General features: G+C 45.2%; 1 protein-coding gene across 1 annotated transcript in view; it reads left to right on the top strand.

Annotated features, from left to right (window-relative positions):
* The window catches only part of GPKOW (G-patch domain and KOW motifs), a 35445-nt gene extending 15041 nt beyond the window's left edge, over positions 1-20404 (top strand). Inside the window, exons 4-11 of the mRNA XM_083158807.1 lie at positions 954-1060; positions 3360-3561; positions 3651-3783; positions 14317-14539; positions 15784-15856; positions 17268-17337; positions 19009-19094; positions 20174-20404. Coding sequence (XP_083014933.1) covers positions 954-1060; positions 3360-3561; positions 3651-3783; positions 14317-14539; positions 15784-15856; positions 17268-17337; positions 19009-19094; positions 20174-20302 — 1023 coding nt within the window. The 3' untranslated portion in view covers positions 20303-20404. The remainder of the gene's footprint in view (positions 1-953; positions 1061-3359; positions 3562-3650; positions 3784-14316; positions 14540-15783; positions 15857-17267; positions 17338-19008; positions 19095-20173) is intronic.
* The last annotated feature ends 3155 nt before the right edge of the window (positions 20405-23559 follow it).

The raw sequence follows: 23559 nt of genomic DNA, 5'->3' as shown, positions 1-23559 counted from the left end.
GTCTTTGATATATGGATGTTGGGGCATAGCTTGGCATTTTGCCCAGCAATGTCACCATGTAAATACCCCAAACATCTCACACCTCTTACTAAGCTTAACACTCTGCCATACTAAGCCAATTTCTCGTTGTAGGCATTTCTCTTGGCCCATACACACGCCTGACTTCTCTGAGGGACAATTTGGACCTGATTTCCCTTCAGCTTCCCAGGAGCGCTACATGCGATGTGGCTCGTGATGTGATTTTTTTTCATATGATTTATCACATGCGATTTATCGTATATAAATAGAACCCCAGGGAGCTGGAAGGGAATGCGCCTTCAAGACCCCCCCATTCTATCTCCTCCCCCGCTCCCCTCCCCCCCCCCCCCTGCCCATTGATTTCAATGGGAGTTTGAAATCTGGTAGCCCGATGCTACCAAAACTCCCATTCAAATCAATGGGCAGTTGCTGATTGGCTGGGAGAGCTCTAAGCCAATCAGCAGCCGCCCATTGATTTGAATAGGAGTTTTGAAATATCTTGCCCGACCGCTGTGACTCCGGCTGCCAGCGGTCGGGGAGGATTGGGGGGGGTCTTGCAGGTGCATAAACTGCACTGTTCCTCTAATAAAATCCTCACATGACTGGCTACGGGAACAGCGCATAGGGCCTGATTCAGCATGGATCTAAAAAGCAAAATCTTTCGCTAATGGGTGAAACCATGCTGCACTGCAGGTGGGGCAGATGTAACATGTGCAGAGAGTTAGTTTTGGGTGAGGTGTGTTCAAACTGAAATCTAAATTGCAGTGTGAAAAGAAATCTAAGCTGTATGGGCTACATGTAACAGCAGCCAGCATTTACCCTGCACAGGAACAAAATACCTCAAAATCTAATTTTATTTGTTTCTGGTTTGTTGGCTTTGGCCCTTGGGATTTGTCCATCATTGGTTATACTGTGTTCTGTTTCTGACTCCTCAGGCGGAGGCTGCAGACTATGAAGTGGTGCCCGTGGAACATTACGGGATGGCCATGCTTAGAGGGATGGGCTGGAAGGAGGGAGAAGGCATCGGAAAGACATTCAAACAGTGCGTGTGATATGTATAAGTGTTGTGGGAGAACGATGGCTTTCATGGAAAGGGTATGGGTCATACGGTCGACGCAATGAAGGTCGACATACATTGGGTCGACATCTGAAATAGGTCAAAATGGCTAAGGTGAGTTTTTCACTCCTGTGGTGGATGGTAGGGTATGAAATTCCGTCTGTCGGTACAAATCGGCTGCAAACAAAATGACAAAAAATTTGAAAAAAAACTCATGTTGAACCTTTTGACTGTTGACATTAGCCATGTCGACATAAGCCCTGTTGACCTGCAGTGATTGACCTAATATATGTCGACCTTCATAGGGACAGTGGGGCAGATGTATTAAGCCTGGCGAAGAGATAAACTGGAGATAAAGTGGAAGGAGATAATGCACCAGCCAATCAGATCCCAACTGTCATATTTCAAACACAGCTGATTGGCTGGTGCTTTATCTCCTTTCACTTTATCTCCAATTTATCTCTTCGCCAGGCTTAATACATCTGGCCCACTGTCCCCATAGAAATATAAAGTAATGGCTTGGAAGTGTGTTTTGTGTAGATATTCCCGGGCGTTGGCTGGAATTCCCAGTAACGTGTTGTGTTACAGACCGCTGTCAGTGAGATGCCATTTCCTTATTTCAGATTTAGATGAGTTGTGGGATTCCGTTGTAGATGCAACACTAGCCACAGGAGCTTACATCCTTAGCTAATATCATCTGCTTTATATTATTTACTTTTTTTTTTAAATATTTTATACATTTTTATTATTATAATGTTAAACTCTTTTATATTGAACCAACCTGACATGGTTCATAGCACTTTATCTGTGCAAAGTAAATCTTCATAGTTCTATCTACTACTCATAGTGGTACACGTTCAAAAGGCAATATTTTGTACCACAACTGTCCTCACAAGATATGTTTATCGAAATCTATTCTATCAAGGTGGTTCATTAAATAAGGTAATAAGACCTCTCCACACATAAATTTATTAAACGTACATATACGTATAACCAATAGTTGGTATAGATTAGTTTTCCACAGTCACATTACTTGTCTAAGCATTTGTTCCACCAAGTCACTTGGTACCAGGTCCAGGCTGTAGGGATGGTGGTACCATCCCTCCCGTTGGTACCATAGTCTCGTCCATCCTGCCGTGCACCGGCCTAAAAAGCACCCACAATATATTGCATCCGATGCGGGGGGACTTTAAGAGCCGGGTGGGCAGACGCCAGGCAGGGGGATGCAGAGAGCCAGGCGTAACAGAAAACAGAAAAAAAAAAAACATACAAATGAATAGGCAGCCGCTGATTCGGCCAATCAGTGGCTGCCTATTCATTGGCATGGTTTTTTTTTTTGTGTGTTTTTTATTCTCCAGCAGCCTGGCACACACTGCATCCCCCACCACCTGGCTCCTTCCTCCTGCAGCTCCCTGGGAGTTTTATATGTGATAAATCGCATCAAATGCCAAATCGTATGTGAGCCCTCCTGGGGAGATCAGGTCCGAAGGACAAGTCGGCCTAATGTATATGGGGTCTTTAGGTGCAGAAATCTGATCACACCACACACCGCCATGTTTCTGCCAGCCCTGTCCTCTTACAAGTGATGTTGGGACAGTGTGAATCAAATGAAACTCCGTCTAATGGCTGTGAGGGGAAGCAGTGTCCTATCTGCTCTGGCCTGGTGGGAAATTACTATGAATTAGATAACATTACTCACATGAGAAGTCTTGTTACCTTATTTATCGAACCACCCTTGTATATTTTTGTTACATTTTAATGATTTTATTTTCCTGAGTGACCATTGATAAAACTGTACCTTAACCCTTTGAGTCCCAAGGGAATTTGTCAAAATAGGTGTGAAAATTGTTAAGCAAACCTCTTGACTAACCCTTTGGGTGCCAACGGTGCTGTGAGATCCTCAAAATGCCTGTGTCACTCACAGCGACTGGTTTTTTTTTTTTGGGTGCAATATTTAAATAAACTTCACTTAATTGACTTGGCTGTCTGTATTTATTTATACTAAAAGAACAGTTGCTGTGAGCAGCGTTGGCATTTTTAGCAGATATTTTGCGGATCGCTCACAGCAACATTGGCACTCAAAGGGTTAATTGTAATATTAAACCATGCAGTGCCTATCCATCCTGCAACCAGCCCATGCTTGGAACCTTTCCTTTAGCTATAATAACCATTGGCCAGCTCTGCCACCAGCTAGCTGCAAAACATGGGTGATAGTCGCTCCTCTATATGACATGTGAGCCATGCAACTTATTATAAAAAAATCACCTTTTATTCTTATTTAAAGGGACGTTAAGCCATTGGACCAGAAGCTGCGCCCCAAGGGCCTGGGACTAGGCGCTGACCGTACAGCGCTCAAAGAGCTGGAGCCTCAGAAACGCCGCAGGCCCCTGAAACCAGGGGAGGAGCCTGAGGAAGAGGCGAAGGGCCTGGGTACAGGAAGCGCAGTGTTAATCCAGAGTGGCGCCCACAAAGAGCTGTATGGGAAGGTGCGGTTCCGTTGTCCTATCCTGCTATTGGAGAGCAGATGTGGAGTCTCCTTTTTAGGTCCACTGATCGCTTTATGTCACTGTTACAGGTGGAAGGTCTTGATGCTGACAATTGCCGGGCAATGGTGAAGCTTGCAATTGGTGGAAAAGTGGTCACCGTGTCCCAGTTCGCATTACGACTAGTCAACAGTGCAGAATACTTAAAGTATGCAAAGGATCTGAGTGAGTAGCGTGTGTGCAGTTCATTAACCGGGCAGAAGTATTGGGAATGACAAGGAACAACACACACCCAGTCGCTCCCCTTCTGTATCACTACATAGATAAGGCAGGAGTTAATTTAGCCATATAAATACTTCAGATCACGCTTCCCTAATATCCGGTCACATGTTGGGTGTGGCAGAGTTTAGTTGCTTACACTGTGTGTATTCAGCCCACTTCTGTAACCTCTCCACATCTGGATTGCTGCCTTTACCTCCCGGATGAGATAAGAGAGCAGATTTTGAAATGAATTAAAGCCAATCAGGCGCTTTGCAACTGCCATATCCTGCAAAGTATATAAGGGCACTCATTTGGTTACCTAGATACATATTTACATAAGGGTTACTGATTTAACCGCTGGGTCCCATCCAGCTATATTCTACACACAAAACATGCACAGCCGCTGTCAAAGGAAAGTCTGGTTTCTACAGTACCTGCGACCTACTGGCATGTGTATGCAATATTGGCATGGTTGCATTGCCTATCCGACGGTGCAGCTGGTCATATACCGGTTTCTGGTTCTAGTATTAACCCTTCGAGTGCTAACGTTGCTGTGAGAGATGTGCAGAATATCCGCTAGAAATGCCAGTTTCGCGCAAATTTTTTGTTTTTTTGTTGGGTTGTGCAATATTTAACTAAACTTCAATGAATTGACTTCAGATCATTTGCCACCAATAATTAAAGGGATTTATAGACCTCAACTACGGCCCTGGCATTTTTGGTGAATATTTTGCATCTTTCACAGCAGTGTTGGCACTCAAAGGGATAATTCGGGAGGTTGGTTTTTCTGCAGAAGATATTAGTGTGAATTACCCGTGTGTGCGGGCAGTCTCTCTCCCTCTCTCTCCCCCTCTCTCTCCCTCTCTCTCCCTCTCTCTCCCTCTCTCTCTCTCCCTCTCTCTCCCTCTCTCTCCCTCTCTCTCCCTCTCTCTCTCGTAACTCTCTCTCGTAACTCTCTCTCGTAACTCTCTCTCGTAACTCTCTCTCGTAACTCTCTCTCGTAACTCTCTCTCGTAACTCTCTCTCGTAACTCTCTCTCGTAACTCTCTCTCTCTCGTAACTCTCTCTCTCTCGTAACTCTTTCTCTCTCTCTCTCTCGTAACTCTCTCTCTCTCTCGTAACTCTCTCTCTCTCGTAACTCTTTCTCTCTCTCTCTCGTAACTCTTTCTCTCTCTCTCTCTCGTAACTCTTTCTCTCTCTCTCTCTCGTAACTCTCTCTCTCTCGTAACTCTCTCTCTCTCGTAACTCTCTCTCTCGCGTAACTCTCTCTCTCGCGTAACTCTCTCTCTCGCGTAACTCTCTCTCTCGCGTAACTCTCTCTCTCGCGTAACTCTCTCTCGCGTAACTCTCTCTCTATCGTAACTCTCTCTCTATCGTAACTCTCTCTCTATCGTAACTCTCTCTCTATCGTAACTCTCTCTCTATCGTAACTCTCTCTCTATCGTAACTCTCTCTCTCTCGTAACTCTCTCTCTCTCGTAACTCTCTCTCTCGTAACTCTCTCTCTCTCGTAACTCTCTCTCTCTCTCTCGTAACTCTCTCTCTCTCTCGTAACTCTCTCTCTCTCTCTCGTAACTCTCTCTCTCTCGTAACTCTTTCTCTCTCTCTCTCGTAACTCTTTCTCTCTCTCTCTCTCTCTCTCGTAACTCTCTCTCTCTCTCTCGTAACTCTCTCTCTCTCTCTCGTAACTCTCTCTCTCGTAACTCTCTCTCTCGTAACTCTCTCTCTCTCTCTCTCTCGTAACTCTTTCTCTCTCTCTCTCTCTCTCTCGTAACTCTCTCTCTCGTAACTCTCTCTCTCTCGTAACTCTCTCTCTCTCTCTCTCTCTCGTAACTCTCTCTCTCTCGTAACTCTCTCTCTCTCTCTCTCGTAACTCTCTCTCGTAACTCTCTCTCTCTCGTAACTCTCTCTCTCTCGTAACTCTCTCTCTCTCGTAACTCTCTCTCTCTCTCGTAACTCTCTCTCTCGTAACTCTCTCTCTCTCTCGTAACTCTCTCTCTCTCTCGTAACTCTCTCTCTCTCTCGTAACTCTCTCTCTCTCTCTCTCTCGTAACTCTCTCTCTCTCTCTCGTAACTCTCTCTCTCTCGTAACTCTCTCTCTCTCGTAACTCTCTCTCTCTCTCTCGTAACTCTCTCTCTCTCTCGTAACTCTCTCTCTCTCTCTCGTAACTCTCTCTCTCTCTCTCTCGTAACTCTCTCTCTCTCGTAACTCTCTCTCTCTCGTAACTCTCTCTCTCTCTCTCTCTCTCTCTCTCTCGTAACTCTCTCTCTCTCGTAACTCTCTCTCTCTCTCTCTCTCTCTCGTAACTCTCTCTCTCTCGTAACTCTCTCTCTCGTAACTCTCTCTCTCTCTCTCGTAACTCTCTCTCTCGTAACTCTCTCTCTCTCTCTCGTAACTCTCTCTCTCTCTCTCGTAACTCTCTCTCTCTCTCTCTCGTAACTCTCTCTCGTAACTCTCTCTCTCTCGTAACTCTCTCTCTCTCGTAACTCTCTCTCTCTCGTAACTCTCTCTCTCTCGTAACTCTCTCTCTCTCTCGTAACTCTCTCTCTCGTAACTCTCTCTCTCTCGTAACTCTCTCTCTCTCTCGTAACTCTCTCTCTCTCGTAACTCTCTCTCTCTCTCGTAACTCTCTCTCTCTCTCTCTCTCTCGTAATTCTCTCTCTCTCTCGTAACTCTCTCTCTCGTAACTCTCTCTCTCTCGTAACTCTCTCTCTCTCTCGTAACTCTCTCTCTCTCTCTCTCTCGTAACTCTCTCTCGTAACTCTCTCTCTCTCTCGTAACTCTCTCTCTCTCTCTCGTAACTCTCTCTCTCTCTCTCGTAACTCTCTCTCTCTCTCTCTCGTAACTCTCTCTCTCTCTCTCTCGTAACTCTCTCTCTCTCGTAACTCTCTCTCTCTCGTAACTCTCTCTCTCTCGTAACTCTCTCTCTCTCGTAACTCTCTCTCTCTCTCTCGTAACTCTCTCTCTCTCTCTCTCTCGTAACTCTCTCTCTCTCGTAACTCTCTCTCTCTCGTAACTCTCTCTCTCTCGTAACTCTCTCTCTCTCTCTCTCTCGTAACTCTCTCTCTCTCTCGTAACTCTCTCTCTCTCTCTCTCGTAACTCTCTCTCTCTCTCTCTCGTAACTCTCTCTCTCTCTCGTAACTCTCTCTCTCTCTCGTAACTCTCTCTCTCTCTCGTAACTCTCTCTCTCTCTCGTAACTCTCTCTCTCGTAACTCTCTCTCTCTCTCTCGTAACTCTCTCTCTCTCGTAACTCTCTCTCTCTCGTAACTCTCTCTCTCTCTCTCGTAACTCTCTCTCTCTCTCTCGTAACTCTCTCTCTCTCTCTCGTAACTCTCTCTCTCTCTCTCGTAACTCTCTCTCTCGTAACTCTCTCTCTCGTAACTCTCTCTCTCGTAACTCTCTCTCTCGTAACTCTCTCTCTCGTAACTCTCTCTCTCTCTCTCTCTCTCTCGTAACTCTCTCGTAACTCTCTCTCTCTCTCGTAACTCTCTCTCTCTCTCTCTCGTAACTCTCTCTCTCTCTCTCGTAACTCTCTCTCTCGTAACTCTCTCTCGTAACTCTCTCTCTCTCTCGTAACTCTCTCTCTCTCTCTCGTAACTCTCTCTCTCTCTCTCTCGTAACTCTCTCTCTCTCTCGTAACTCTCTCTCTCTCTCGTAACTTTCTCTCTCTCTCTCTCTCGTAACTCTCTCTCTCGTAACTCTCTCTCTCTCTCTCTCTCTCTCTCGTAACTCTCTCTCTCTCGTAACTCTCTCTCTCTCTCTCGTAACTCTCTCTCTCTCGTAACTCTCTCTCTCTCGTAACTCTCTCTCTCTCGTAACTCTCTCTCTCTCGTAACTCTCTCTCTCTCGTAACTCTCTCTCTCTCGTAACTCTCTCTCTCTCGTAACTCTCTCTCTCTCGTAACTCTCTCTCTCTCGTAACTCTCTCTCTCTCGTAACTCTCTCTCTCGTAACTCTCTCTCTCTCTCTCGTAACTCTCTCTCTCTCGTAACTCTCTCTCTCTCTCTCTCTCGTAACTCTCTCTCTCTCTCTCTCTCTCTCGTAACTCTCTCTCTCTCGTAACTCTCTCTCTCTCTCTCTCTCTCTCTCGTAACTCTCTCTCTCTCGTAACTCTCTCTCTCTCTCGTAACTCTCTCTCTCTCTCTCGTAACTCTCTCTCTCTCTCTCTCGTAACTCTCTCTCTCGTAACTCTCTCTCTCTCTCTCGTAACTCTCTCGTAACTCTCTCTCTCTCTCGTAACTCTCTCTCTCTCTCTCGTAACTCTCTCTCTCTCTCTCGTAACTCTCTCTCTCTCTCTCGTAACTCTCTCTCTCTCTCTCGTAACTCTCTCTCTCTCTCGTAACTCTCTCTCGTAACTCTCTCTCTCTCGTAACTCTCTCTCTCTCTCTCGTAACTCTCTCTCTCTCTCTCTCGTAACTCTCTCTCTCTCTCGTAACTCTCTCTCTCTCTCTCTCGTAACTCTCTCTCTCTCTCTCTCGTAACTCTCTCTCTCGTAACTCTCTCTCTCTCTCTCTCTCTCGTAACTCTCTCTCTCTCGTAACTCTCTCTCTCTCTCTCGTAACTCTCTCTCTCGTAACTCTCTCTCTCTCTCTCGTAACTCTCTCTCTCTCTCTCGTAACTCTCTCTCTCTCGTAACTCTCTCTCTCTCTCTCGTAACTCTCTCTCGAAACCTATATAGGATTTGTGTGTTTTATACCGCTTTCAGACCTACTACCCGGGGTTTTATACCATTCAGACATTCGCTAGTCCTAACATTATGCTCTTCCATTTGAAAAATCCCGGGATTTTTGCCTATGTCTGAAAGGGGTATTGGTAATTCCATATTTCAAGAACAAATGACAAAGTCCGTAGAAAATCCTCTTATCTGTGCAAACGCTCCCTTATCCAGGTGTCGGCTGTGTCCTAATTATACTCTGTTTAATCAGGTGCAGACAATCTACCAGGGTGCAAGAAGGTCACCTATGTGCTTTTTTCAGTATGTTCTGCACATAATATCTATTGAATTAAAGGAGCGATCACATGCGGTTTTTCACCACATGCAATTGCTCTAATGCAATCTGCGGGTAGGGGGGGGGGGGGGGCGGAGGGAGTGCTTTCGGCAACATCAGGTTTGGGGAGAGGGGGAAGAAGGGACCGCTTGTGGCATCCTTCTGAATAGCTTAGCGCAGTGAAGGAGCGCTAGCGGGTGGCGAGAGTCCGTGGTGGCGGCAGAATTAGAAAAAAAGTTTAAAACCGTGGGTGGCTCTCTGATTGACAGCTGTCTCAGCCAATCAGAGGGCCGCCCAGTGTTTTCATTTTCTGTTTACAAATTCTGCCGCTGTGCTGACCCTCACTGTTCGCTAGCGCTCCTTAAAAATGCCACGCTAATCCTCTGCCCTCCGCCCGCCCTCTTCAAGCACCCAATAAGCCATTGCAAGATGGCATGTAACATCTGCTGCTGGAAGAGGGCACTTTTTGCACCATAAAATGCGATCGGATGCGATGGATATTGCATTGCGATGTTGCAATGCATCCGATCGCATAAGTGTATGGGCAGCGTAAGATGTAACGCCCAATGTGTAATGATGGTGATTTCCCATGTAGCAAATATACATGGGATGTTATTCAGGGTTTTGGAACATTTTTTTTTCAGAAATCAAATTAATTCAGGACAAATTTTCTGCAGAGGCAAACAAATCCCAATAGTGTGTATTACAGCCTCTGATCTCCCCATTATAGAAGGGCCCGCATCCTGTAAATCGGCAAACAAATGATAATAATCTATTAAAGAATATAAACACGATAAAAATAAAGTGTATTTGGAGCTCCTACAAGATAACCCGGGATCCAGTACCACAGCCAAGTAATACAGTGATACACAGGACTACGTCCACACATTTGTATTCACTTTATCTTGTGACTGTCACATTTTATTATTCATGGTGTCATTTTTTTATTGAATATTAAAAGAAGTAACAGGAGCATCACACAGTGAAATATACGAATCGCCAACTTATCTCGACGCAGGGAGATGAATAGTTATCAACAGTAGGTAGCAATATAATCGCTGTTAATATGTTCCTCATAGGGTGGCCAATCCCGGGATCGGGATCGGCGGGATCCCGGGATTTGGCCCCAAAATGTCCGGGATTTCGGGATTAGACTGCGCATGCGCAGTCTAATGCCGGGCAGCTTCTGAGCACCCGCTCAGAAGCTGCCCGGCTGTTCCCGACCCCGGCGTGCGGCCTGCGCAGCGTGACCTCTGACCGTCACGCTGCGCAGGCCAGCATCCTGCTACAGAGGAGAGGACCGCTCCCGGCCGACTCCTAGCCTCCCCTCCTGCTTCTGGTGCCGCCGCTACCTGCCCGGAGGCAGGCAAGCATCACCGCAGCGCCGCTGTCTGCCCCGCTCCCGCCAGCCTGTAAGTAAATCTGCACCCCCGCAGCGCTGCTCTGCCCCGCTCCCGGCTGCCACGCACCTGCCCGCCCATATAGGGGTGGACAGGGTGTGTTTTTCTTTTAGGGATGCCAATCCCGGGATCCCGAGAATCCCGGGATTGAGCACTTTTCAATCCCGGAATCCGGGATTGAAAAAATGCCCCGGGATTGGCATCCCTAGTTCCTCATGAGTCTACAGAACCGTTTGAATATAATGAGATGAGGGGAAAAAAAGGGTGCGATGTGGGTATTCGCAATAGTGCCATCATACTGGGGTGTATAAGGTAAAGATGGGAGTGCAGAATAAGAAAAAGGGAAAGAAAAGAAGGAGAGAGGGGAGCTGACCTTTCCCTAGGTTAGGGCGATGAAGGCGATTAAAAGCTAAAATAATCTGGATCTGTATTCAGCTGGTTTACCTACAAAATAGAATCTTTGTAGTCCTGCGAGGACTAATGAGATTTTGTAGGAGGAAAGCGGGGTGGAGGAGAGGTTTAGCAACCAGAGGCGGAAGTTGTGGGAAGGGAGATGTGGAGTATGTTTTGTGACGTCTCGATAACATCAGTCCAAAAGGGTGCGATTAGTGGGCAATCCCACCATATGTGTAGGAGGGTCCCAGTGGCTATCTTGCATCTCTAGCAATTTGCTGAGATGCTCGGGTTCATGATGTGTAGAATAGATGGGTGTCTGTACCACCGCATAATTATTTTGTACTGTGTTTCCCTAGTTTGAATGCAAACAGAGCTGGTGTGGGCCTTTAGGAAAATAGATTCCCATTCTTTGTCAGAGATAGTTAAGTCTAAGTCCCATTCCCAAGCCCGGGTGAATGTTGAGGATATGTCATTATTTGAGTTTGGAAGAAGTTTGTATAACATCGAGATCGTGTGGGAGGGGTCACACGTGGCTACACAAAGTCTCTCAAACGAGGTTAGTTTGCGGGAAGATAATGAGTTTCTGGTATTTGTTTGCAAGAAGTGTCTAACCTGAAGAAACTTCCAAAAGTCTCTAGAGGGGACCTCCCATTTTGCTTGTATATCAGAGAACGAGCACATACCTGAGCTAGCTACCAGCTGACCCACTCTGAAAAGTCCCTCTAGTGCCCATTGGGAAAAATCGGGGATATTCTTACCTGGTTGGAAATCCGGGTTATACAGAAAGGAAGTCAGTGGGCAAAATTCGGAAGAGATGAGTGGGTTGCGTCGTTGTAGTTTCCATGCGGCTAGGGTAGGGGGGATAGTCGGTGGGAAGGAGGTAGTTTGGGGAGCCAGGGAAATATTTCGGGGTATTGTCGTACACATACGCCCTCTAGTTCTACCCATTGTATATTTCTCCGACTTCTAGTCCAATCCAATACCCTGTTTAAGTGTATAGCGTAATAGTAGTTTTTGCTGTCTGGCAATTGGACCCCCCTCCCCCCCTTTTGGGTAGTCCCTGTCCATGGTGTAACATTTGACATAAAAAATGACATACCGGTATTGACCTTTTCTATCTGTGCATAACCTATAGATATCTTTTACCCTTCATGAATAAGTTTTATTTATTATACATTTTATTTGACGCCCCAGCCCGAGTCTACTCTGCTCTTAATTTATTTGTTTAACCTTTTGAGTGCCAACGTCTCTGCACAAAATATCCACTAAAAATGTCAGTCTCTCTCACATTTGTTTATATAAATTCAAATAAAAAAAGAAAAGTAAAACATTATATTTCCTATATACAGTAAGGTAAACATTACAGGTCATTATGATGAATACAAACGTTTGCTTGACCATTTTCACACCTATTTTGACAAATTCACTTAAGGAGTAAATCAATTTGACTCTTGGGAGCACCGCCAACCATGCAATGACCCTTAGGCACCCACACACTAGAACGATTTTTTTTGTCCGATTTCCGACCGATCATCCGTTTTTTACCGAAAATCGGACAATCAGCAAAAAAATTGTTCTGTTGTGTGGGGGCCTTAGGGTACAGAACATACCAATGTATCTACATCTACACTAAGCTCTTATCCTTTTTGAGTTTATCTATTTAGATAACTCGCAGGGTAGAACTTCTGTACAAGGAAAAAATACCACTAAGGCGCCTTATGTACACTCCAGAGAACATTTAATAACAATTTAATAAATCACAATAAATAATAATAAAAACAATTAATTGCATGCATGCAGATTAAACCTAAAAATCAGGGATATATAATCCCAAAAGTGCAACAAATTAATTGATTTTGTAGCAAACAAAGTAACTTTCTGTTAAACCCTGGTATAGGGAAAATGTCCCATCAGTGCGCAATCAGATGGTATAGCATCACATTGGGATGATTTGTATTCCACTTTTGAAACCCCCAGTGAGGTAACTGAAGTGCTCAGCTGTTTTTATGTATAGCGTCCCAGGTCTGGGGAAAGCATAACAGTCACAGATGCGGTACTTACTGCTTCCCGCAGTTGATTTTGGTCCGTGGCTTTATGACAGTGTCCAGCAGGGCGCCTCCTGTATGTTCTGCGGGGTCCGATGACACCTCGCGGCACCCGCTTAATGCACGCCGGATTGAACTTCTGTACGGAAGCAACACCGCCTTGTGCATCTGTCTAGGTACAGATCATCTGTAACGGCACGGTTGTAACCTGCTTCAGCCGAGGTACTGTAGGGAGCAGTGAACTATCTGTTAAATAAAATAAGTTCTTCGCTATAGTCACTATAAGGAAAATGTTTATGCATTTTCCCTTGAATTTCATATTTTAACATCTTCACCTTAGAAAAAAAGTAAGTATTTACATTTTGGCATATACTGTGATAATTTGTACATATGGATCTAGCTTACGTTTAGTTAAGCACACCCCAAATCCTTCCTGCATCTCCAACCAGAACATACAGCCTTTTCAAGCCAGTGACACTGCCATAATTCACACTTATTCACAATTCTTGCACAACATGCAGGGTGTTTGTGAAAAAAAGGGCACTTTAGGAAAAGTACCTTTTGGGCAGTACGGATGGTGTAATGGTTAGCATTACTGCCTCATAGCACTGAGGTCATGGGTTCGATTCCCACCATGGTCCTAACTGTGCGGAGTTTGTATATTCTCCCCGTGCTTGCGTGGGTTTCCTCCCACAATCCAAAAATTTACTGGTAGGTCAATTGGCTTCCAACAAAATTAACCCTAGAATGTCTGTGCGTGCATGTACATGGGGTAGGGAATATAGATTGTAAGCTCCACTGGGGCAGGGACTGATGTGAATGTTCAACTATTCTCTGTACAGCACTGCGGAATATGTGTGCGCTATATAAGAAACTGTTAATAAATAAGTCTGGTTTGGCCGGTATGCTGCGAATCATGCAGATTACCGAGCACCAGAGACGCCTCCCCGCCAAATACCCTGCCCCCGATTCCCCTCGGTAATATGCGAGGAGATGCATAACGAAGACACATCTCCGGTGCAGGAGAAATCATTCGATGGTCGCCGACTATCGAATGATTTCTCCTGCCTTTGCAAATAGAAGTCTCAGTGGAAACTGAGTTTTATTTGCGTGCAGCCGGCCGAAGACGGGGTGGGCAGCTGAAATCCTGTGACCTCAGCTGCCCGCCACCGGCAGACATCGTCCCCTTCCGCGCAGCCATGGGGACGCCCATAAAATTCTGCGCGTTCCCACGGGCAACCCTCGCCCTCGTCCGGCCCTACCCGATGTGAATGGCTCGGCAACTATGCGAGTCGCCAAAGCCGTTCTCAAAGGAGGTTTGCACATGTGCATAATATGCCATGCGCAGAGCCACAAACATCGTAACGGGGACGAATTTTCCCCGATCAGATCAGAATACAAATTACACTTTGCCTGCTGTAGACCACTATCCTCTCATACATGACCAATGGCGTGTTCAGCATGTTTCCGAAATTCTTACTACTGTAGGTACTTGCTTTTGTTTGTTATTTTACTATAGAAATATATTATGTGGCCAACTAGATCCATCCTGCTTTTAGTGATAATCTAATATCACTATATTCACTGTCTCCAGACCTAAACGTGGCCAACAAGGCAAATCATTTTTTTTTTTTTTACCAAACTAAGCCCCTTATTCTTATCTTCAGGCCGATTAAGTAAACCAGAGCAACAAAAGAAGCAGCCAGAAACCAAGGAGGATCGGCATAAGGAATGTTCGCCAGAGAAAGCGCAACGTGGGAGGGGCGGCGGAGAGGAATCCAGAGAGCCAAGCAGGAACGGAGACTCCAGCAGCCGAGACAAGAGACATAGACCACGGAGTCCTGAGAAAGAAGAGAAGAAGAAGAAGAGACAAAAGCCAGAGCAACAAAAGTAGGGGTAACGCTACCTACAGAAGTTTTCTTGCTGTATTGGCAATTAATTACCGTAAGAGATTTATAAGGTAGAACGGTCACATTAAGATTTGTAAGTTTTGTCTTAAAGAACCCACACAGCAGATGATTTTTCCATCCCACCACTATTATTGTAGATGAGGTCTTATGATGATAGCATTCATTCTAGCACCCCCACACCTTTCAAAACCTATGCAGTTCCTCTTTCCTACCAGTGGTGTCACTCTCTGCTGTGGTGGTACGGAGCTGAAATGCTGTAATACCTTATATACCTCCCATCGAATTTACAGGCAGATGAATTTATGTAAAATAAAGCATATTAGGGGCGATTCAATCCGGGGTTCCGATGTTGGATTGTCGACAGCCGAAATCCCATCCATTTTCGTCAGATCTTATACTAAAGGTGCCCAGACACCGAGCCGATTTGGGCCAATTGCGATGAGTTGGGCTGTGAAATCGGCTCGGTTTGATGTCCCCTCAAGTCCAATGTGCGGTTCCGTGCGCATCGGACCCGAGCAGGTGGTCTGACCTGCTGGCCGTCTGACCACCCGTCCTGGGCAGCTGCTCAGGTGGACCCCGCTGCCCACCCCCCCTGGCACCACCACCAGCTGGCCGGACCCTGCTGCCCACCCCCCTGCCACCATCAGCTGGCCGGACCCGCTGCCCTTCCCCCGCCACCGCAGCAGCTTCCTGGGAGAACTACATGCAATAAATCACATGCAATTTATTGCGTGTAAAAATGGCGTATCAAGTGCCAGATCGCATGTGAGCCTCCCAGGGAGCTGCCGGGGGGCTCTGGGCAAACTGGTCCGACTTGTCCTCAGGACAAATCGGGGCCAGTGTATGGGGCCTTAACTCAACAGTCTGAATTCAATGTGTTGATTGTAGGATGCGAATTGTCAGAAAACGGACGTGAATCCGACACTCCGCGGCCATTTCCGACAAAACCTATGAGTCTGACAGTCTTCATTGCTGTGGTTAACAGCAGCATTGAATAGGTGAAGCCCTGACAGATGGCTCAGCACAGTCGCCCCTGGTGTAGGCCCCATTACATTGATCCCGTGATTCCATAGGGTATCTAACATAACAACAGCCTGTGGGGAGGGACCTGACCATATTAATATATTATTATCACTGAGGCCATAATCCTGACACCAACTCTGTTATTCACGTCTGTACTGTACATGAAAATAGATCAAATATCGGCTGTTTTCTTTTCCACAGCTGGTTATACCGGGACTTAAGAGTTCGATTTATTGACAAGCACTATAAAGGGGGAAAATACTACAACTCCAAGGTATTTGTATTATATATTGTGTGCATCTGTTCTTCATTTTCACCTTTTATTAGTTGTGTTCTTGTATGTATCAACAGACCGTGATCCTATATATATTTTTTTAAATTGAGTAGTTCTTATTGGTTTTGCATGTAGAAATAAACAAAAACCTCACACAACAATGCAAGCAGTGATATTACAAATGGCGCACATAGCACAAATGGGATATCCATAAACGTATACATACATCAATTACAGAAAAGTATTCATACAGAATCCCGCATATAGGTATAAGGATATAAAGGCAAATGTCGAGCCTCCAGAGCACCGATGTAAACATGTAAATACATTATTCCAACCACAGCCCTGTAGTCTGGCCCCGGGACATGCGTGGAGTGAAGGGTCTATGCTGGTCTCCCCTGTGCAGAGAAGCAGGAAGTGAGATTAGTTTTGTTATGTGTATTTTATAAGGAACATAAATGTGGTTGGCTGGCTACAAAGTGAAACGTTGCGCTTTAGATCCGCTCCGTCGTCATTCCTCCCAAAACCGATTTGAATGGATTTAGCAAAGGAATAAATCAGATTCTTGGGATCACAAAGGACTCAAAGGGGGAGATTTATTTTAGTGCAAGGTTCCATCAGGTATTTATTGGGCAATATAAAACTACACAAAATGCAAGTACCGTAAAATTCTACCTTGAGTTTTTCTTCCTTTATGACGGAAGAGAAAGTTTGGACATAGGGTACTTGTGTATTATCACGGCGCCCAATGCATACCACTAATTAAGGTATGCGATGGGACCGATTTGACGCTTTTCCCGGGCAGAGTGTACAATTTTAATATCGCGTACCGCCGCTGCTTGCCACACTTCGGGTTGGCGTTGATAGTGGGGTGGCGTTAACAATGGGGGGCATTTAACATAGTCATTACCCATCAGGGTGGATGTACAATCTAAAATTGGGTCTGGGGGGCATTTAACATAGGAATTAGGCATCTGGGTGCATGTGCGACTTAAAATTTTTGGTTGTACAATGACCTGCGATGGAAATCGGGGGCGCGGTGATAATACACAAGTACCGGACATAGTATTAAAATTTTTTATAAATTGAAGACGATTATGATAACTGGTGCAAAATGGTGCTGTAAGCCATAACAGCCAATCAGAGTCTTGCTTTCATCTTATTGTAGTACTTGCACCGGTTTTCTCTAGTGCTGTTCTTGGTTCGTACATCTGTATATTGCATATCTGGCCGTAGATTTTACATATGTTAATTAAGATGAATATATGTTAATGTGTAAGTTTCCCTGTGTTCATATGTTCAATGTTCTATTCAGCAGTGATAGTGAGCGAGGGGACTGACCATGAATTGTATTATTCTCCGAAGCAGCTTTGCTAGACACTAACTCTCCTCTCCTTCATCCCCCATACAGATGTTAATAGAAGACGTGTTGAGCCCCAGCACTTGCGTGTGCCGGACGGAGAGTGGACGCCTCCTAGAGGGTAAGCACCTACCCAAACATCACCAATAGTTTTGCTGCTTATGTTTATCAATTGGCCCTTCTTAACGTTCCACTCCTAAGGTACACCACCACCCCATAATAATAATAAGTATTTCTAGTGCCCTGCTACACTAGGGGCCTAAATCATCCGCATACGGAATGGGGTGAATTAGACCCCCTTGCTATGGTGGGGGTCTGCACATTTGCAGACCTTGGCAACAAGCGACTTCGGCGAGTTATACACTCGTCGCGTCGTTTACTGGGGGGGGGGTGGATGGGAACGGGGCTCATCCATGGGAACGCCCGTTGTTTTATGGGTGGCCGATGCCTGCTGGGGACGTCAGAGCCGCCCCGTCTTCGGAGCTTTGTGGAGGAATTAAGTCAGTTTCTACTTACTTTTATTTCATACAGTGTCAGGATAGCGGAGTCCTATGGCCATTTCCAGGTTAGCCAGGTTCAGAGGGTATTGGGTCACATTATGGGAGGGAGAAGCTGCAGTGATTTATTGGAGGGGAATACATACGATGACCCTAACCTTTCTGCCCTACGCACCCTAACTCAACCCCTCTAGTGCTTAAACCTAACACCTCCGCACCCTTGCTCGCCCCAACATACCTATATCGGGATGTCAGCAGCTGTGGTTCCTGTCGTCCTCTCCAGCAATGTGGTAATTCCGGCACCGGTTTTCTGGCAGCTAGTCGGGATGCTGGTGTTGGGATTTTGAATGCCGGCATCCTAACCTCTGTATTGGTTACTAGAGTCCCAAAATTCTGCATAAATCAGGTTTTGATGCAGATAAAGGTGGAAGTTCTGGATATAGACTCTGTGATCTCCCATTTGTCTAGGTACTGCGTGTGTTTGTAAATTGACATTATGCAAACGAACAGACTTTGGGGTGTGGACAGACAAGTTGGAAGGGCAAAATCTACTATTGTATAGGTTTAATCAGTGCACTAATTGCTGCCCCCTGCTGGTCGTTTGCATTAAGAGTTGCATTATGTCTGGCAGATGGATGTCTTGCTTTCCTTCTACCTCCTGGACATCTGGGGTGATTCTGGTTGACTTTGCTGGTTCTCTAAACGCCGCCTGCATGAATCCCCCCCCCATGCCAATTGTGCGGGGGCAAAATCATTTGATGGCCAACCATCGAATGATTTTGCAAGTGCTCGCGGATGTAGGACGCCAGAGAGGTGTCTTTCATCTGCGAGCGCCCTGTGCCGGAAGCGGGCGGGCAGCTGATATCCGCTAACTTCAGCTGCCCGCGACACGGGTGAATTTCCATGGGAACGGCCATCAAACAATGGGTGTGACATCGGCCCCACACCCCCCACCCACACTGCTGTTTGCGAGCGGATGGCAAATAATCAGTTCGCCATGCCCACTCACACAGAGGCTGCGCATGCGCCTTAGTACTTATGTGCATGTGCAAACTCTAAAAAAAACAACACACAGGGGGCGATTCAACTAGAATAACCCCGCAAGTGTGTGTGGACTTCTGTCTGATATGTATCTGCTTTTATAGAGACTGTATTGGATGTAGCCAGGAATCTGCAGCGTTTTTCCATCCTCACTCAATGGGAACAGTTGTTTCAGAACAAAATGAATACTGTCTGTATATGTTTCCAATGTGATCCATGTCTGATGCCTCTTATGGTTGTGTTTTCTCTCTCAGATATAAAGCAGGACATGCTGGAGACCCTGATCCCTAAGGAGGAGGGAGACCATGTTATGGTGGTACTGGGGGAACATAAAGGACAGGTACGGGCACATCTGAATAATCCTATTAGTGGATTTTAATGCTCGCTCTGAAATAAAATCCTGGTAGTGGAGTCCACGCGTGGTTCCGATTGATAGATGCAGTATTAAATTGGAGGCCTGCTCTATTATGTTTAATAGGTAACCTTAGGGATGGACATCGGTAGGTTAACCATCGTTGGTCACCATCTATGGTTTGGATATCATCGATGGACTGAAACCATTAGAAAGGGAACCATTGGTGGGCTGCGGCCCAATCAGAGCAGCTGCTTAATGGGGCGGAGCTAGGTGAAGTGTCATGGTACCTTTGATAGAAATATATATAATATATCAACTTGTCTGAGTGGAACTTTTTCCGATTTCTTATAAGCCATTTACCTTAAGAGGCAAAATGTTCTCCCAACACTTCAAATACCTAATTTTACATTATTCGTCAGGGGTTTCTGATGTAAAATAGAGCATTTGAAACATTGGAGAACATTACTGGGTACATTTACTAAAGCTTATAAAAAAGGAAGCGGTGATGTTACCCATAGCAACTAATCAGGTCCTATCATTTTCTAGCATGCAATAGAGAAATGCTAGCTAGAATCTGATTGGTTGCTATGGGCAAGATCATCTCATCCCTATTAACAGGGGTAGGGCAAAGCTGATGTGGCATGATGCCCCTGTTTTCCATGAAGGATGAGGCTAGGGTCTGCATGCAGGCAGAGTAAGCCCCAGCGTACACAGCCTGGCCAAACCTTCAACTATTGTAACCTATGATGATCTGAGGCAATGCAGGAGGTGTCCAGTTCATACAGACACCTTCTGTATTTTTATTATGGTGGACAGAATTGCAAAGCCAATTGTTGCAGCTCTGTTATACCGTCCATCTCTGAATCCATGAATCCAACCCTGAGTTTAGCACACCGCAGCAGCTAGTCTAATGGGCATCATGCACTGAGCATTTCCCTGAGGCGGCAGGTTCCACAGAAAGTGATTGGTTCTTTCCATTGGAGCTGGCAGGTTCTAAGTATTCCATTGACAGAACACTGTTCCTGATGGCCCCAGCAATAACCCCTGACTCTATTGTTCCTTAGGTGGGAAAGATCCTGTATAGGGACAAGCAGAAGAACAAAGCTCTGGTTCAGCTACAAGGCGAGCAGGATATAGCAGTAAACCTCAGCTATGATGTCATCTGTCACTATACAGCGGAGTACGAGGACTAGACCTGCTGGAACCACGGACAATAGGCGCTTTATACATTGCCGCACCTCCTCTTTGTGTTTTCTTGTATACCTGTAAATAAACCGAGCGTTTTGTACAAGGTCTCTGCTGTTCTCCGTTCGCACCATTTGAATGACATGTCCAGCACATGAAAGGACTGAGCCGGAGTTGAACATCGTTCCTGTTGCTGGAGGGAATCTTGCGTGTATTCACACTAAGCGTGTTCATGAGCAGAGCAGCAAATTTTGTGTATTCTGTGCTGTACTCAACCAAATGCTTCCACATATAGAGGGTAATTCAGACCTGCTTGCTGCATATATTTGCTGCCTAGCTAGAAGGCAAATGCATCGCCAAACGCACGCCCACCCCGCCATCTGCATCCCTGCGCTCACATGTCCCTGCACAGAGGAAAAATCATTTGATGGTTATCACCATCGAATGATTGGAGACCATGCACATGCGCAGACTAAAAACCTCAGGGACAGGGCCTAATTCGGACCTGTGCGAACAGGTCTGAATTGGCCCCTTAATATCTTGATTTTTTTTGTGTGCCAGTAATTTCAGGCTAAATAACAGACCAGACTTTCTCCCTTTACCATACAGTATTTTGGAGCCTTGTGTATCTTTTTTTCAAGGAAAGTTTTGGGCACACCCATATTACCAAAGTAAACATACCTGCTAAAGCCTGCACTAACCATAATATCAGCCAAGAGCAAACACTACAACACCTTCACACAGTGCAAGCGTGGCTGTGTCTGCTTACAGCTGGTCATATGTAAGGTAGACTTTTTGTGTTTGGGTCCCACACAGGAGACTCCACTATATAGACTTTAACTGTCAGAAGTTTTAGGTAAGTGGAGTAGCAATTTGAGATAGATCCAAATCCTGTTTCAAATTTACAAAGGTGTCCCTTCTTGAAGAAAAAGGGGGATCCTTTGGTATTTAAAGGTTGGAGGTGCACCCCAGAGTCAGTGGTAAATATGTTAAAAAACATGGAGAAAAAGAAGACTCTTTTTGGGGGCACTCTTAGGAAGTCATTTGCATAAATTTATATGCAAACAGAAAATATCCATATACTACCGAGGTTTGTGGAAAAAGTTAGTGTTTGAATACTTTAAAACTTAGCTTTTATTTTTATTACTTTTAATATAAGCGGTAATTCACATAATATATAACAATAAATTTTAAAAGATGCATTGTAGCCCATATGTCATTGTGACAGTACGAACAGAGCTCTTCATTCAGAACTTAAGTTAATGAGAGAATTTATTTTATGTCGTTAGAGCTAATCAGTATCACGACCACAGTGTTCACTTAAGAAGTTTTAATGGTACAAAAATAATGCAAAAATCCTGTGCCAAATGAGACAAGTCACGCTATTTGTATCACCGTCTATAAGTGCGGTACGTTTGCAATATAAAGAGAGGTAAAGTTTAAGAGAGAAAATCAGTTTGTCGGTGTCTATATCTCACCCAAATTTCTATATTCTCACCATCATACATTCAGAGGATGGCTGGTAAGAGAATTGGGGAGAGCCTCCGCAAATGAAAAAGAGAGAGTGAGAGATCTGGCCACAGTATCTTCTGCTGCTCATTAATTCGAAACGTGCACTCACTGTTGCTAAATTTTAGTATTGCAGTACAGATACACGGACGATCTTATGAGAGAGTATTAATTGTCCTTGAGTAGGGAAATTTTTAGAGTGATATATCAAGATCGGAGAGAGATAAAGTCAATTAGTTCAACGGTGTCTATATCTCACCCAATTTCTACTGTCCTACCATCACAGGTTTGTTGGATGGTGGATGAGAGAACCAGGGAGAGCCTCCGTATTGGAAAGATAGTAGGAGATCGGCCAGAAAGTGCTTTCTGCTGCTCACTGGGATCAGGTTGTTCAGTCACTGTTGCTCAAAGAGCATTGCAGTGTCTTGATATTGCCTATACCCAAGAGTGAGAGAAGCTGAAGGGAGATAGTAGTATTTAGACAGATGTAGATTGTTATATGAGGTATATTCCTTCATATGAGCTGTGATAATTTCCAAATTCTAGTGTATGCACCAGTTTAAATATTTATAGGGTGATTTCAAGGTGACTGTACAATTCCATTCAAAGGCCACTGGGCCGTGGCTGCAGTGAGGGGGCAGCTTGTTAATCAAAATAATACCATGCTGAACCGTATGTACAGAGACCATAAAACTAAGTCCTTTAAAGGAGACCCTCTATGTCAGTGGTTCCCAAACTTTTTAAAATCACGGCACCCTAGAGCATCAGAATTTTTTTCACGGCACCCCTAGTCCAAAAGTTTCTTATTCTGTAAATTGATTTGTATGGCATACATGGGTTTATTTATGGGTGAGGGACAGGATTAGCTTCTGTTTGTCCACATATTTTATTATTGGTAGCCCACCAGCAATGTTTTTGTCTTTTACAATGAACATAAATAATTTCAATTGCCTCTAGACCACTAATCCAAGGCACCCCTGCAAGTGTCCCGAGGCACCCCAGGGAGCCTAGGCACACAGTTTGGGAACCACTGCTCTATGTGATATAGTGGAGGGACGCAACTATAAATCACTATTGAGTAAAGCAGTGATGTATCCAGGCACACAGCGGGGAGCCAGTGGCTGTTTCTGCCTGCGCCGAGATCAATGAAAACAATTAAACCAAGTTAACAAGCTGACAATTATTTAAGCATATACATTATATGCAGCCTGTAGTTTACAACAAAAATAACGCTCTATTTGAGTAAAAGCGGTGATGTATCCAGGCATACAGCGGGAGCCACTAGCTGCTTCCGCTTGCGCCGGGATCAGACACCGTCAGTGCAAACTGGTAGGCAAATATGGTGTGCAAAAAGAAAACAAGTACTATTGCTCTAAGAAATACCACAGGGACGCGGTCTGAAGCCTCTTGGCTTAAAAATAGTAGAAGTGGAATAGTGGAAGTGGAGGTACTTATGTATTATCTGGGCTCCCATGTTAAATGCAACTCATTTTTTCATTACCCTACTATCCAACTACGCATGGAGTTGATTTTATATAGTGTGGCGAGTGCAGCGAGCCACCGTGCCCGAAGCGTGGCGAGCGGACGCGGTCTCATAAGAAAAACGGGAGCCCAGATATTACATAAGTACCGAAGTGGAATAGTTACGTCTCCAGAGAATCAGCGAGTCAGCGGGAGCCGGTGGTTGTAAGTTCGTGCTGGTAGTGGATTCTGCTACAGCATCAGTACGGGTAGGAAGATGCGTTTCGCCCCTCCC

Source organism: Crinia signifera, chromosome 9 (genome assembly GCF_055691185.1).
Source record: "Crinia signifera chromosome 9, ASM5569118v1, whole genome shotgun sequence".
Classification (NCBI taxonomy): domain Eukaryota; kingdom Metazoa; phylum Chordata; class Amphibia; order Anura; family Myobatrachidae; genus Crinia; species Crinia signifera.
The sequence above is the reverse complement of the archived record's forward strand: the minus strand, read 5'-3'. Positions and strand labels throughout refer to the sequence as shown.